General features: G+C 65.2%; 2 protein-coding genes across 2 annotated transcripts; both read right to left on the bottom strand.

Moving 5' to 3' along the window:
- Positions 1–962: 962 nt before the first annotated feature.
- Positions 963–7,889, bottom strand: HNRNPL (heterogeneous nuclear ribonucleoprotein L). The gene is given in 14 exon segments (XM_032207120.1): positions 963–1,078; positions 1,732–1,827; positions 1,966–2,023; positions 2,123–2,324; positions 2,400–2,521; positions 2,597–2,827; positions 2,829–2,878; positions 2,971–3,042; positions 5,642–5,714; positions 5,799–5,895; positions 6,018–6,103; positions 6,628–6,865; positions 7,224–7,342; positions 7,745–7,889. Coding segments are annotated over 12 exon segments (1,371 nt in total). The 5' UTR covers positions 6,853–6,865; positions 7,224–7,342; positions 7,745–7,889; the 3' UTR covers positions 963–1,019.
- A 132-nt stretch (positions 7,890–8,021) lies between these two features.
- Positions 8,022–11,928, bottom strand: SIRT2 (sirtuin 2). Its single transcript, XM_032207108.1, has 15 exons — positions 11,879–11,928; positions 11,730–11,792; positions 11,465–11,623; positions 10,945–11,051; positions 10,775–10,831; positions 10,603–10,671; positions 10,369–10,498; positions 10,204–10,263; positions 10,020–10,075; positions 9,836–9,912; positions 9,682–9,733; positions 9,529–9,596; positions 9,351–9,417; positions 9,102–9,259; positions 8,022–8,316 (listed from the first exon to the last, which is right to left on the bottom strand). The coding sequence occupies exons 1-15, from the start codon at positions 11,892–11,894 to the stop codon at positions 8,022–8,024; spliced, it is 1,434 nt and encodes a 477-aa protein (XP_032062999.1). The 5' UTR covers positions 11,895–11,928.
- Between the last annotated feature and the right edge of the window lie 68 nt (positions 11,929–11,996).

Genomic DNA, 11,996 nt, shown 5'->3' on the forward strand with positions numbered 1-11,996 from the left:
GGGCTGGGGGGCACTGGGTGAACTGAGGGGCGCACTGGAACCCGCTGGGGGGGGACGGGGGCACTGGGGAGCGACTGGGGGCAACTGGGGGCACTGGGGGGATACTGGAAGAATTGGGGGTGGTACTGGGGAGCACTGGGACGGGACTGGGGGCACTGGGGGAGGGGTCAAGGGGGGTGTCGCAATTCCTGGGAGTTCACGGGGGGGTCGGGGGGCTCCTGGCAGGGCCAGGGGCTCGGGGGGGGGTCCCGGGGGTGGGGGGGTCCCTGGGGGGGGTCCCGACCGCTCCCCCCCCACTCACGTCCCCCCCGCAGCCCCGCAGCCAGCGCCGCCATCAGCCGCTCGAGTTCTCCAGGCCCCGAGGTCAGCGAGTGGGCGGCACAGAGCGCCGCCCCCGGCCGGGCGGAAGCGCCCCGCAGCAGACCGGAAGCGGCTTCACTCCTCCCTCCCCCCGACCCGGAAGCACCGCCTTTTCCCGGTTCCCCCCCCGAACCCGGTGCCCCCTCGGCTCGGGGGGGGGGAACCGGGAGCCGCCCCCACCCCCGGGGCTCCCCCTCGACCCCCCCCCGAGCCCCCTACCCCAAAGGCCGCAGCGCTGGGGTGTCCCCAAACCTCCCCCCCCCCCCTTCCAGGTCCCCCCTAACCACCCTCCAGGTGCCCACAACCACCCCCCCCGACCCCCAGAAAGGTCCCCCCAAAATTTGGGGAGGGGGCCCTGCCCACAACCCCCCCCCGGCCCCCAGGGGGAGGCAGCGACGTTTTCCAAACGTTTATTGAAAGGCGCCGCGGGCCCCGGCGGCGGGGGGGGGGGGGGGCGGGCACACGCACATTCGTCCTTAAAAATGGGGGGAAAAAAGGTAAAAGGGCGGGGGGGGGAGAGAAAATAAAAAGGGGGGGGGGGCACCGCCGCGGGTGGCCTCTGCTCCACTTGGCTTTATTGTTTTTGTTTGCTTTTTTTAAAAAAAAAAGGAAAATGAACCAAACCGAGGGGGGGCGGGGGGGCCCCGCGGGGGGGCCGCTTAGGAGGCGTGCTGCGCCGTGGAGAAGCAGAGCTTGAGCGTGTAGGGGTACGGCCCGTCTGCGGGGAGACACAGCGTCAGGGGGGGCACGGGGAAACGGGGGGCTTTGGGGGGGTATTTGGGGTGAATGGGGGGGATTCGCGGTGAATGGGGGGGATTCGGGGGGGCTTCGGGATGGGTTCAGGGTAATTTGGGGAATTTGAGGGGGCTTTGGGGTAAAGTAGGGGGGGAGGTGGGGGGGCTTCAAGGTGGTTTGGGTTAAATAAAGGTGAATTTGGGGGGCTTGGGGGGGTTGGGTTTAAATAAAGGTGAGTTGGGGGTCATTTCGGCTTAACTAGACATTAGCAAAGGGGAATTTGTGAGTGTTCTGGGTTAAATAAAGGTGAATTGGGGGTTGTTTGAGCTTAACTAGACATTAACAAATGTGAACTGGGAGAATTTGGGGTTTTTAGGTTAAATAAAAGTGAATTGGGAGTATTTGGGGGCGTTTTGGGTTAAATAAAGATGAATTTGGGGTTGTTTGGGCTTAACTAGACATCAGCAATGGGGAATTTGAGGAATTTAGGGGTGTTTTGGATTAAATAAAGGTGAACAGGGGGGAATTTCGGGGCGTTTTGGGTTAAATAAAGGCGAAGCGGGGGAATTTGGGGGCATTTTAGGTTAAATAAAGGCAAGGTGGGGGCTGCTTTGCCCCCCCCCCGCGGCCACTTACTGGGGTTCTTCATCTGGTAGTGGTTGAGGAAGCCGAGGGTCTCGAGGGCGTCGCTCTTGGACTCCCACTCGAGCAGCCCCGAGGAGCTGCGCTCGCCTGCGGACGAGTGCCCCTTCCTCAGCCCGGCGGCTGCGGGCGGCCGTGCCGCCCCCGTCCCGGCCCCCCCCCCAAACCGGGGGGCCCCCGACGGGGCAGGAGCACCCGCGGGGCCGCTCCCTGCCCTCCCGCACTTACTCTTCCCCGAAAACACCTTGACAGAGGACGGCCGCTTGACGCCCAGCTCGTCGCAGATCTGCGGGAGGCCAAAATCGCGTCAGAAAGACCCAAGCGGGAGGGATCCGGCCCCAAAAAGCGCGCGGGGAGGGCGAGGAGGAGGAGGAGGAAGGCTCACCTCGTAGAAGTTGTCCTCGGTCACCTCCAGGGGGGCGTTGAAGAAGTGCAGCACGTTGCTGGGGTGCTGGATCCTGTTCTTGGCCGCCTGCTCGGGGGTGGAGAAGCGGTTGTTGCGCGAGCCGCTGAAATCCTTGTAGCTGCACGAGCCGTCCTCCAGCCCGTACGACTGCCCGGGCATGATGGCCTGCTGCTTCGACACACTGCGGGGACACGTGGGGGGCTCAGCACTGCCGTGTTCTCCCCCCCCGGAGTCCCCCTGGAGCCCCCAGACCCACCAGACGTTGAGTTTCTGCCCGAACATGAAGTTGTTGTTGAGGTGCGTGATGGCGCGGTCCACGGCGTAGCCGTCGGCCATCTCCACCATCGCCGCGCCCGGCTTGCTCTTCATGAACTTCACCTGGGGAAAAAAGCCTGGAAATGAGCCGTTTGGGGAGTTTTTCGCCCCAAAATGCTGCTCGGGGGGGGCGCTCACCTTCTCCACGTTGCCGTAGAGGCAGAAGATGTTGAAGACGCGGTCGCAGTTCATCTTGGACTGGTCCAGGCCGTACACCATCAGCACGGGGCTGTCGGCGTGGGGGCCGTACTCGGGGGGGGGCGGCGGGGGGGGCGGGTGCCCGTACTGGGGGCCGTAGCGGCTGGGACCCCGGCGGTGCCCCCCCACAGGGGGTCCCATCCTCCGGCCTTCGTAGTGGGGCGGGGGGGGGGCCGTAGCCCTCGTCGTGGTAGTGCCCGTGGTAGCCGCCGTGGGGGCCTCCTGCGTGAGGGGGGGGGCACAGAAAAAGGGTTGAAACCCCCACTGGTGCCCCCCCCTCCTTGTGACCCCCCCCCCGGTGCCCCAGGCCTTACCGTACTCCGCCGGGTGGTCCCCGAGGAGGGGGGGCTGCCGCTGCCTCTTGCTGGGGTTGCCGCCGGGCTCGCCTGCGCGGGGAGGGGGGAAGCAGAGGGGGGGGGCACCAGCGTCACGGGGAGGGGGGGGGACGCAGCTCCGGGGTCCCCCCCCCCTCTGAGTCCCTGGCACCACCCTGGAGGCTTTTTTTTATTGGGGGGGTCCCCAAGCAACTCCTGGAGGCGTTTTGTGCCCCCCCCACCCCAAAGCCGAGGGTCTGAGCCCTCTCCCCGCTCCCCCCACCCCGCTGGTGCCCCCCCCCGGCCCCAAATTTCCCCCCCTCACCCCCAAAAATCACCCCCGGGGCCCCCAGCTCCGGGCCGCCCCCGCTTGCCTTTGGTAATCCATTGACCAAAAAATAAAAAAAAAACAAAACAAAAAAACCAAAACCGAACAAAACGAACGTACAGAAAGGAACCGAAACCACGAGGCCAGACGTGTGCGCGTCCCCCCCCCCCGACAAAGGGCTTGGGGGGGGGGGGGGGCTCGGGCAGAGGAGCCGTGGGGGCGCGCTCGGGGTCGCTCTTCTCCTCCCTTCGCCTGCTGCGGGGCCGGCGCGAGCCCCCCGCGGGGGCGCGGGGGGGGCTACTTACAGCGGGGGGGGGCCCCGCGCCGGGGAGAAACGCGCTCTTTTCTCTTACCATTGGACGCGTCAAGAGTGAGTTAGCACAGTTGTGAAAGATGGCGGCCCACCAAACAAACACTGCGACCCTGCATCACATGGTTTCAGCGTCACAAACACAGGTCAAGAGGCACGGCACCGCTAACAATTCGCTTACAGAATTTAAAAAATAAAAAGCAAAGTCTCTTGAAAATTAAAAAAAAAAAAAACGGAAAAAAAAGCCAAGTCTCTATCCAAAAAAACGCCAGCGGAGTGGTTAAAAAGAGGCTGCGGTCACTTGAAAAGGCTCGGCTCTTCTGGAAACCTGAACTCAAAGCTGGGAAAAACTGAGCTGCTCTAGAACCTGAGCTGCTCTAGAAGCAGAGCTCATCTAGAACCACAGCTCCTCTAGAACCTGAGCTCATCTAGAACCTGAGCTCGTCTAGAATCCGAGCTCTTCTAGAAGCAGAGCTCGTCTAGAACCTGAGCTCTAGAACTTGAGCTCATCTAGAACCCAAGCTCATCTAGAACTTGAGCTCCTCTACAATCCAAGCTCTTCTAGAAGCAGAGCTCGTCTAGAACCAGAGCTGCTCTAGAACCCGAGCTCCTCTAGAACCCGAGCTCTCCGGAAGAACCTGACGGCTTTCAAAGAGCCTTTTTTTCAAAAAACAAACCAAAGCAGCCAAAAATGGAGTCTTTCACACCCCGCCATCCTCTCCACAGCCTGCCAGCCTGAGCCACCCGCCATCCTGCAAGCCAAGCCAGGTCCTCGAGAGGAAGGGGAGCTCCTCCTGCGTGAGCCGGGCCCTTTGGCGAGGCGAGGTTCCCCCGGGTACCTCGGGCACCGGCTGCGGGGTGGTGAGGGGCAGTGTTCCTCCGTGTGGTGTGCGGTGTCGGTGTCCTGCTGGCGGTGTGCGTGTCTCCTCTGTGAGCCAGGGCCCAGCTACGGCCTCTCAGGGCTCTCTCTGTGTGCGCCCCCGCCCCGGGGGGCTCACCGGGCTTTTGGGCCTTTACTTGCTCCTCCGCTCGGCGCTGGCGACGGCGGGCGGCGCGCTGAGGACCGCGGGAGCCAGCCAAGGAGCCGCCGCCCCCCCCGCGCCATCCTAAGTCTCGGGAGGGCCCCGGAGCTACTCCGTTCTCCGCCACGAGCGAGCGCCGTGTGCCGGGGAGCCTCGGGGCCGTGTTTCCTAGGCGTGTGTGCCGCCTCGGGCTCGGTGTGCCTTGGTTTTGTGAGAGGTGGCTGCCGGGGGGGCGCGCGGCGCCTCTGCCTCTGCGCTGCGGCTTGTCCTGGCGTCCTTGCTGCACTGGGTGCTGCTGGGCTCTGGATGCTGCGTGTTGCCTCCAGGGAGGTGTTTTTTGGCTTTTTTTTGGCTTTTTCTGTCTCTGTTTGTCTTTGTTTTTGTCTTTGTTTGTCTTTGTTTGTCTTTTTCTGTCTCTGTTTGTCTTTGTTTGTCTTTGTTTTTGTCTTTCTTTGTTTTTTGTCTTGTTTTGTTTTTTTGTTTGCTCTGTTGTTGTTTTTTTTGCTTACTTTTGCCTTGGTGGTGCTACACTGTGTGGTGGTGTGAGCAGTGTGCGGAGGCAGCTCGGGACTTCCGCCGCTTAAAAACGGGAGGAGGGGAGTGGGGGGGGAAAAAGAAGGGACCCCCCCCCACCCGCGCCCGCCGCCCCCGCTGCGAGGCCGACAGCCCCGGGAGGCACCAGGAGGGACCCCCAGGATGGGGGGGGTGGTATTTTTGGGCAGCGTTCACCCCGGGAAATCTCCCAGGAGCCGGTGCCCCCCCCTCCAGTTCCCCCCTCCCCCCCCCCCACGACCAGAGACTCCTCAAAAACGAGCGAGAAAACAAAAAGCCCCGAGCCCCCCCGCTCGCCTTAACCCCGACGGGCGACGCACGGGACGAGCCCACCCCCCACACCCCGGGGCTGGGAATTGGTTTTTTTTTTTCCCCTCGGGCACGGCCGGGGGGGGGACACAGGGGGCATCGTGACGAGGGGGGGGCCGTGAGGGCTGTGCCCGGGCCGGCGGGGATTACCTTGGCCGCTCAGGTTGGGGTTGGTGTAGTCCCACGTGTCCTGGTCGTTCTTGAAGACGTTGAGGCGCGTGGGCTGCGGACAGAGGGATGAGGGGGGGGGTCAAAAAAGGCCCTGGGGGGGTCACGGGGGTTTGGGGGGGGTTTGGGGGGGCCTGACCTTGGCGTACTCGATCTTCAGCGTGCAGCACCCCGAGTAGATGTCGGCCCCGTTGAGGGACGCCTTGGCGCGCTGCGCGCTCTGCACTGAGTCGAACGTGGGGGGCGTTAAGGAATTTGGGGCCAAAAAGGTGGGTTTAAGGCAACCGGCAGCGCGGGGAGAACCTGAATGGATGCCCTGCCCCCCCCCCCCCCCAAAAAAAAAGGCAGGGAAGGATATTCCACCATGGCCTGCACGCCGTTCTTGCGGAAGATGACGATCCTCTGCACGGGGCCGCACGGGTTGCAGATGGTGTACAGCACGTCCTGCGGGGGGGGCACGGTGAGAGAGGAACCTCCACATTGCCCCCACGACCCCCAAATCCCTCCTGGGATCCCCAAATCCCTCCCAGGACCCCCAAGTTGCCCCCAGGACCCAACAAATCACCTCCAGGACCCCCTAAATCCCTCTCAGGACCCACTAAATCACTCCTAGGATGCCCAAAATCCCTCCCAGGACCCCCAAATCCCTCTCAGGACCCCAAAGTTACCTCCAGGACCCACTAAATTATCCCCAGGACCCCCAAATCCCTCCCAGGACCTCAAAATCTCTCCCCAGGACCCACTAAATCACCCCTAGGTCCCCCAAAATTCCTCCCAAGACTCACTAAATCCCTCCCAGGACCCCCAAATCCCTCCCAAGTCCCCCCAAATCACCCCCCCAGCACAACGAGCCACAAACCTACAGCACCAAAACCGAGGGTCATCAGGCTCAAGACCCCTCAGCACCCCCTCAGAACGCATTTGGGGGGTCCCACCACCCCCCAAAATCCCCTGAAACCCCCCCGCACCGTGGTGATGGAGTAGATGGGGTTGAGGATGGTGAAGAGCAGCACGTTGTTGACCCCCCGCGAGTCGTCGGCGTCGCCCGGGCGCGAGATCTTCTGGCTGGTGGAGTAGTTGACGAAGGCGGGGTGCCCGGCGATGTAGATCTGGTTGTCGGCCGCGTAGTTGACGGCGTTGCAGGCCCCCAAAATGTCCTCAAACTCCACCAGCGCCTGCCTCTTCTTCGGCATCACCACCACGTAGCTGCGGGGACAAGGGGTGGGCTCAGCGGGGTGGGGGGAGCCCCGATTCCTGCCCCACCTTGGCTTTTTTTGGGTCCCACTCCCTGCCCTATGTTGTTATTTTTGGGGTCCCAATCCCTATCCAAATATTGGCTTTTTTGGGGTCCTAATCCCTGCCCCATCTTGTTTTTTTGGGGGGTCCCAATCCCTGCTCCATTTTGACTTTTTTGGGGGTCCCAAACCCTGCCCCATCTTGTTATTTTTTTGGGGTCTCTACCCCTGCCCCGTCTTCTTTTTTTTAAGGGTCCCAATCCCTGCCCCTCCCCCACTTTTTTTGGGGTCCCAACCCCTGCCCCATCCCCCCCAGGGCATTTCCTCACCTGATGGGGCCGAACTCCTGCAGGGCCTCCACCAGGTCGGCCTCCACCACGCCGTCGATCAGCCCGCGGATGTGCACCACGGGGGAGGCCGGCGTCTTGTGGGGGTCGTCGTAGTTCTCCTGGGGGGGGGCAGCACACGGGGGGGGGTCAGGGCCCTGCTCTGGGTGGGGGTGGGCCCTGGGAACCCCCCCCAAAATCCCTGTGGTGGGCAGGGAGCAGTGACCCCACAGCAGGCCCTGAAGCCCCGTGCGCCCCCTCCTCCTGTCCTTCATCCCCTCCTCCTCCTCCTCTTCCTTCTTCTTCCTTCCTCCACCTCCTCTTCCTCTCTCTCTCCTGCTCTTCCTCCCCCCTCTCCCTCCTCATCCTCCCCCCTCCCATCCTCTTCCTCCCCCCCCTCCTTCTCCCCCTCCTGCTCTTCCTCCTCCTCCCCTCCTCTTCCTCCCCCCCTCCCCTCGTCTTCCTCCCCAGACCCTCCTCTTCCTCCCTCCCCCTCCTCATCCTCCCCCTCCCCCCCCTCTCACCGCTCCGGCCGCCCCGGGCCCTCCGCCGCCGCCCCCCCCCCGGCCCCCCGGGGCCGTGCGGCGGGGGCTCGGCGTTCTCGGTCTTCTGGCGCTTGGGGGCCCGCCCGCCCTCTCCGCCGCCCCCCCCGCCGTAGTAGCGGCCCGAGCCGCCGCCGCCGCCGCCCGCCGCCATTTTGCCCATGTCGGCCCCGCGCCCGCCGCCCTCGGCGCTCTGCGGGCCCCGCCACCGCCGCCGCGACATGGCGCCTCGCTCCGCCGCGCCGCCTCCGCCCCGCCCCTATTGGGCGGCGCCGCCGCCACTCAGGCGGGGCCCGCGCCTCATTGGCCAGCCCGGCCGCCGGCCCGCCCACCGCCGCGATTGGGCTCGGCGGCGCTCCTGGCTGTCAGCGCGCCGGGCGCGTCTGATTGGCCGGGCCGCGCGTCCGTTCGCCCGCCCACCGAGCTGGTTGGCTGCGGGGGGTGTCCGTCCGGGCTGCGCCCCGCCCATCTTCACGGCCGTGCGCCGAGGCTCCGCCTTCTTCTTCCCGACTCGCTGAGTCTCCCAGAAGACCTTTCGGCAGCGGCTCGCCAGGCTATTGGCCGAGCGGAACGCCCATCAACACCCCTTGGCTCCGATTGGCTGCCACTCTTGCCTCTCACGACGCCTTCGGGCTCTCCCTCGGGGACAACCCCAGGGCGCGCAAGCGGGCTCGAACCTTATTGGCCAACCCAGCTGTCTATCAAATCGAAATCCCTCTGGGATTGGCCAACTCCCTCAGCCTTCACTTCTGATTGGATGCACCCCTCAGCGCTAGCCCTGCCCACCGCCCGGGCTACGGCGGGACCCCTGAGGGGGAGCAGAAGCCCTCAGAGCCCCTCAGGGGGCGGTTGGGGCCCCCCCGAGCCTCAAAAGTCCTCAAATCACCACAAAAAGTGCTGAAATCCCCCCAAAAGTGCTCGAATCACCCCCAAAAGTTCTGAGAACTCCCCCAAGGTGCTTGGACCCCCTCCAGAGCCCCCAAAAGGCACTGCCCCCCCCAGCCCATGGGCCCCCCCCCCAGGGGCTGACTGAGCCCCCCCGGGGATCCCCAAAACTTCTGGAACCTTCCCCAAAATTCTGGGACCCCCCCCCCAAGGAACTGGGAGCCCCCCCAGTGTCCCCCCCACGCCAATTGGCCCCCCCCAGAGCCCCCCAAAAGGGCCTTAGACCCCCCAGGGATGGAGACCAGTTCCCCCAGTGCCCCCCCACCCCTAAATTTCCCCCCCCCAAAAAAAAACCACCACAGACAACGGGGCTGAAGCGCATCTCTTTACTGCCCCCAACCCCCCTTAGGGTGGGGGGACTGCGCTCCCCCCGGGGGGCTCGCTCCCCCCCCGCCCCTCCTCGTTGCCACCCCCGGCCTTTTTGGGCCCCCCCCCGGCTTTTTTGGGGCTCCCCCCGGCTTTTTGGGGGCCCCCCGAGGCTTTTTCATCGCCCCCCCGGGCCTTGGCGTCGATGGCGGCGTGCTCCTTCCTCACCAGCTCCTGCAGCTCCTCCTGGGGGGACAGGGCGTGAACGACCCCCCCCCCCGAATTTTGGGACCCCCCCCTCGAACTTTGGGACCACCCCAGCCCCGTTTTCGGCTACCTTCCAGCCCAGCAGCTCCGCCAGCTCCAGGCAGCCTTGGTCGCAGTCCCCCAGCCAGGCCACGTCCCTGGGGGGGGGGGGATTTAATTTTTTTTTGGGGGAGGGGGTATTAATGGGGTGCAGCCCCCCCCATACATGCCGGGGGGGGGCACAAACCGACCCCCCCAGCCCCCCCCACCTGTAGGCTTTGTCCGAGTCGAAGTCCATCCCGCAGCCGAAACCCATCAGGGACATCAGGGGGTCGCTCTGGTGGGGGGGGGGGGGCAAGAAAAATAGGATGGGGGGGCATTAATAATTGCCCCCCCCCCCATTTGCCCCCCCTTCCACTCACCTGCCCCGTCTTCTCCTTGTTGATGAGGAGCCGGGGGGTGCTGGCGGGGACCCTGGGGGGGGTGAGAAGGGGGCAAGTGAGGGGGCAGAGGGCAAGGGGGGGGGACAATGGCATTGGGGGGGGGGACAATGACACTGGGGGGGGGGCACACGACCTGCTGACGAGGGAGGCGAAGGGCTGGACCTGCAGCGAGGTGCCCATGATGAGGAGCAGGTCGACCTTCTGGAAGTCCTGGGGGGGGGACAGGGGGTGAGGCTGTGGCCCCCCTACGCCCCACGCCCCCTCCCCTTGCTTTGTGGCCCCCCCCTCATCCCGTGACCCCCCCACAAAGCACTCACCGACTGCAGCAGCGTGAAGAAGCGCGAGGGGAGGCTCTCACCGAAGAACACGATGTCTGGGGGGCGGGGGGAAAAACAACGAGAGGGGGTGAACAACACATGTGGTGCCCCCCCCACATTAAAATTTTAAATTTTAATTAATTAAAATTTAAAATTTTAAAATTTTAATGCCCCCCCCCCTCACCTGGCTTCACCACGCCCTGGCACTTCTCGCACTTGGGGACGAGGGACGAGAGGATGCGCTCTGCGGCGGGGAGGGGGGGTGGAAAAACTCATTATTTTTTTATATTTTTTTTGAGGGGGGGCAGCACAGGGAGCCCCCCCGCACCCACCCCCAGCCCATGGTTACCTTTCATCCAGGACAGGCCGTAGGGCTGGCGGCAGGAGGCCCGCGTGCAGTGCGAGGTGTAGAAGGTGCCATGCGCCTCCACCAGCTCCTCGGGCTCCAGCCCCGCCACCCGCTCCAGGGTGTCGATGTTCTGGGGGCGAGGGGGGGGCGTTCAGAGCCAGGGGGGGTGCATTTAGGACCTGGGGGGGATAATTAAAGCTGGGGGGGGCATAGGAAATGTTTTGGGGCGCCCACCTGGGTGTAGCAGCGCAGCAGCAGCCCCTTCTCCTTCAGCAGCCGCATGAAGTAGTGGCAGATAGTGGGCTGGGGGGGGAACAGGATTTAAGGGGGGGGGCACAGAATTTAGCGGGGGGGTGGTGAGTGACCCCCCCCACCCCATTTTCCCCCCCCAGGATCCTTTTCTTACCTTGAGCTGCCCGGGAAGCAGCTCCTTGGCCAGGGCAAAGAAAGGCTCCGGGTGCTCCTGGGGGAGATAGGGGGGGGTGTCAGGGTCCTGGGGGGGGGCTCAGGGTGCCGTGGGGGTGTCAGGATGCTGGGGGGGGTTCTTTAAGTGCCCCCCCCCCCCGCCACGCACACCTTGAAGTAGGAGATGTCGAAGATGGCCTCGGGGTAGGGCAGCTCGTAGCGTGCCAGGTTGGCGTACAGCCCCGTGCCCGGGGAGCGGAAATCGGGGATCCCGGCGGCTGGGGGGGGGGGACGGGACAGGACGGGGGGGCAACATCAGCCACCCCCCACAGCCCTGTTAACCCCCCCCCAACCCCGTTAACCCCCAGTTACCCCCTCCCTGGCCCTGTTACCCCCCCCATCACCTCCTGTCCCCATTTCTGTTACTCCCTCATTATCCCCCCCATACCCCCCCCCAGGTCCCCTTACCCCCCCCCTTACCCACCCCCCAGCCCCATTATCCCCCCTTTACCTCCCCCACTCCCCCCCCAAGCCCCATTACTCCCCTGTTACCCCCTCCCAGGCCCCCTTACCCCCCCCATTCCCCCCCCAGGCCCCATTACTTCCCCATTCCCCGCTCCCCCGGCCCCGTTACCCCCCCATTACCCCTCCCAGACCCCTTTACCCCCCCTTTACCCCCCGTCCCCTTTACCGGTGGAGATGCCGGCCCCCACCATGCAGACCACGCGGCGGCACCGCTCGCTGCGCATGAACCGGGCCACGCCGGGCAACGACAGCTCGTCCAGGACCCGCTCCCCCGGCTCCGAGCCCAGCCCCAGCGTCCGCGCCAGGAGGCTCCGCAGCAGCTCCACTGGGGGGGGGGGGGGGGGGGGGGGGGGGCTCCGTTAAACTCCCCCGGTTCCCCCCCCGGTACCCCCCCAGTACCCCCGGTCCCTCCCCCGGTTCTCCGCCCTTACTCTCGGCCTCCCCCGCGGCACCACCCTCGGGCTCCGCCTCGTCGCCGGCCTCAGCCCCGGGAGCTGGGGGGGGAATGGGGGGGTCGGGGGGGGGTCAGGGGGCGCCGCCACCGGGCCCCCCCCGCCCCCCTCCGCCAGGCCCCGGTTACCGTCCTCGGCCGACATGGGCACCTCCCGGCGTGACCCGCGCCGCCACACCTCCCGGCGTGCCCCGCGCACGGGGAGGGGGGCAGCGCTGATTGGTCAGTACCCCGCGCTGGCACATTC

Source organism: Aythya fuligula, unplaced genomic scaffold, assembly GCF_009819795.1.
Source record: "Aythya fuligula isolate bAytFul2 unplaced genomic scaffold, bAytFul2.pri scaffold_31_arrow_ctg1, whole genome shotgun sequence".
NCBI classification, from domain to species: Eukaryota; Metazoa; Chordata; class Aves; order Anseriformes; family Anatidae; genus Aythya; species Aythya fuligula.